The 1,741-nt window shown below is 37.2% G+C and overlaps 1 protein-coding gene across 1 annotated transcript; it reads left to right on the forward strand.

Annotated features, from left to right (window-relative positions):
- The first annotated feature begins 656 nt into the window (after positions 1 to 656).
- Positions 657 to 1,175, forward strand: LOC138872988 (sinapine esterase-like). Its single transcript, XM_070151411.1, has one exon. It carries the CDS (start codon positions 657 to 659, stop codon positions 1,173 to 1,175), a length of 519 nt encoding a protein of 172 aa, XP_070007512.1.
- The last annotated feature ends 566 nt before the right edge of the window (positions 1,176 to 1,741 follow it).

Genomic DNA, 1,741 nt, shown 5'->3' on the forward strand with positions numbered 1-1,741 from the left:
GTTAGAATTCATCATCAAATAGATTTAGAATGCAAATTCAGCATATCAGTGAAGTTCGTCAAACAACTTTAATCAATCAATCAGAAAACATATAATTCAAAAACTATTTTGAATTCTGAAGATGAATTTGAATACTTACAATGTATTTTGTAATTTTGAATTTGGAATTTGAATTTGGTTAAAATCTGGTTTGCGAGAGGCGATCTCAGAAGAGACGAACTGATGGAGGAGATACGAAGAAGATCTGGAATTTGATTCTGGGTATGCTTGATGCATCTTTTATATGTTTTGGAAGGGGTATAATGGTCATATTATTACAGATTTTTTGTTAGTTGGTTACAAAATCAATAGTTTTTAAAAATAAGGTATAAGTTAAAAGGTAGCATAAAAATAGGGTACGACTGCAAATCGCCCTACGTATTCCTACCTAAATCGTAGGCCTTTTTATTCAAGGGTTTCTCTAATAGAAACTTGAAGCAGAAGTAAGAATATATGGAAATCTGCCGCAGTCAGAATTTGATTTCCTATTACTACTAGGTTTCTGTAACATTGCTTAAACTCCACGGATGAGCTTACCTCTATAAATACAACCACTAACCTAAACTAAGTTTTCCCCTGCCTCCTTTAATTCCCTGATCCTTGTTTCTTCTCTTTCAATGGCTTCCCTTACCAACCGCTGTTTCTTTCTCATCTTGCTGTTAATCATTTTTGCTGCTTCTTCCGCTAAGGCGCAGGAAGAATCTTCCCCTTTTTATTCCATTTATAGCTTTGGAGACAGTGACTCTGCTTCTACTTCTGATTATTTAGGTGTTGTACTTGGTCTTCCTTCTCTACAACATTACACAGACAAAGGCGTTGAGTTCGAGTCCGGTATTAGTTTCATGACGCCTGGAGCAACAGTTATGAGTCCCTTTTCCTTCATCAAGAATGGCAACCCGGCGCCTCAGCAGTCTCATCACTCGCATATTTCTGCCTTTATGAAACTCTTTTATAAGGATTGCTTCTCTTTTCATGACTGCGGCAGGTACAAGGTTCTTCAAAAAGCTATCATCTTTATGGATCAGCCTGGTTTTAATGATTACAATCACTCTCTTTTGCATACAAAATCTATTTCCGAAGTGTCCAAGTTGTCCCTGATGTTGTGGAGACAATCAAGAATTCTATCGAACAATTGATCAAGGATGCAGAGGCCAAACACTTTGTGGTTTCTGGAATTATTCCAATGGGTTGCCTTCCAGGTTTTAGAACAATGTTTCCCGAAAACGACAATAGCAAGAAAATTCAATGTCACAAAGGACTAAATTTGTTCGCAACATAGCACAATGATCATCTATGGCAAGCGTTGGAGGAGCTTCGACTGAAGTACCCTGAAGTTTGTGAGCGTTACTGTGTTAAAACAAAAAAAAATCAGAAAACTGTTAGAAGAATAAAGAAATGTATAAAATAGTAAAGAATCAGAAATATTCCGAGTCCACAATTTTCTTGTGCGTCCTTAAGGAATTTTAACCCCCTCACACGTTGCCAAGGTAATGGATTAAATCCTCCCAGGATAAAACGGAATAAACCTTCCTGCAACAGTGGCAATACAAAATGCAGGATACCAACGAACTCAAAGAACGGAGCAAAATCACACTTACGAATTTGAGAGAGAGAGACTGCGAATTAGGATGCAGTATATTCAGAAAGAAAGAAGTTTTAGAGTGTTTTTCGTATCTGGAAGATGCAGCCTTGCCTCAGAATT

Source organism: Nicotiana sylvestris, chromosome 7, assembly GCF_000393655.2.
Source record: "Nicotiana sylvestris chromosome 7, ASM39365v2, whole genome shotgun sequence".
Lineage (NCBI taxonomy): Eukaryota > Viridiplantae > Streptophyta > Magnoliopsida > Solanales > Solanaceae > Nicotiana > Nicotiana sylvestris.

Excerpts from the sequence above, each read along its gene's own strand:
- LOC138872988 (XM_070151411.1), top strand. The coding sequence starts at position 657 with ATGGCTTCCCTTACCAACCGCTGTTTCTTTCTCATCTTGCTGTTAATC.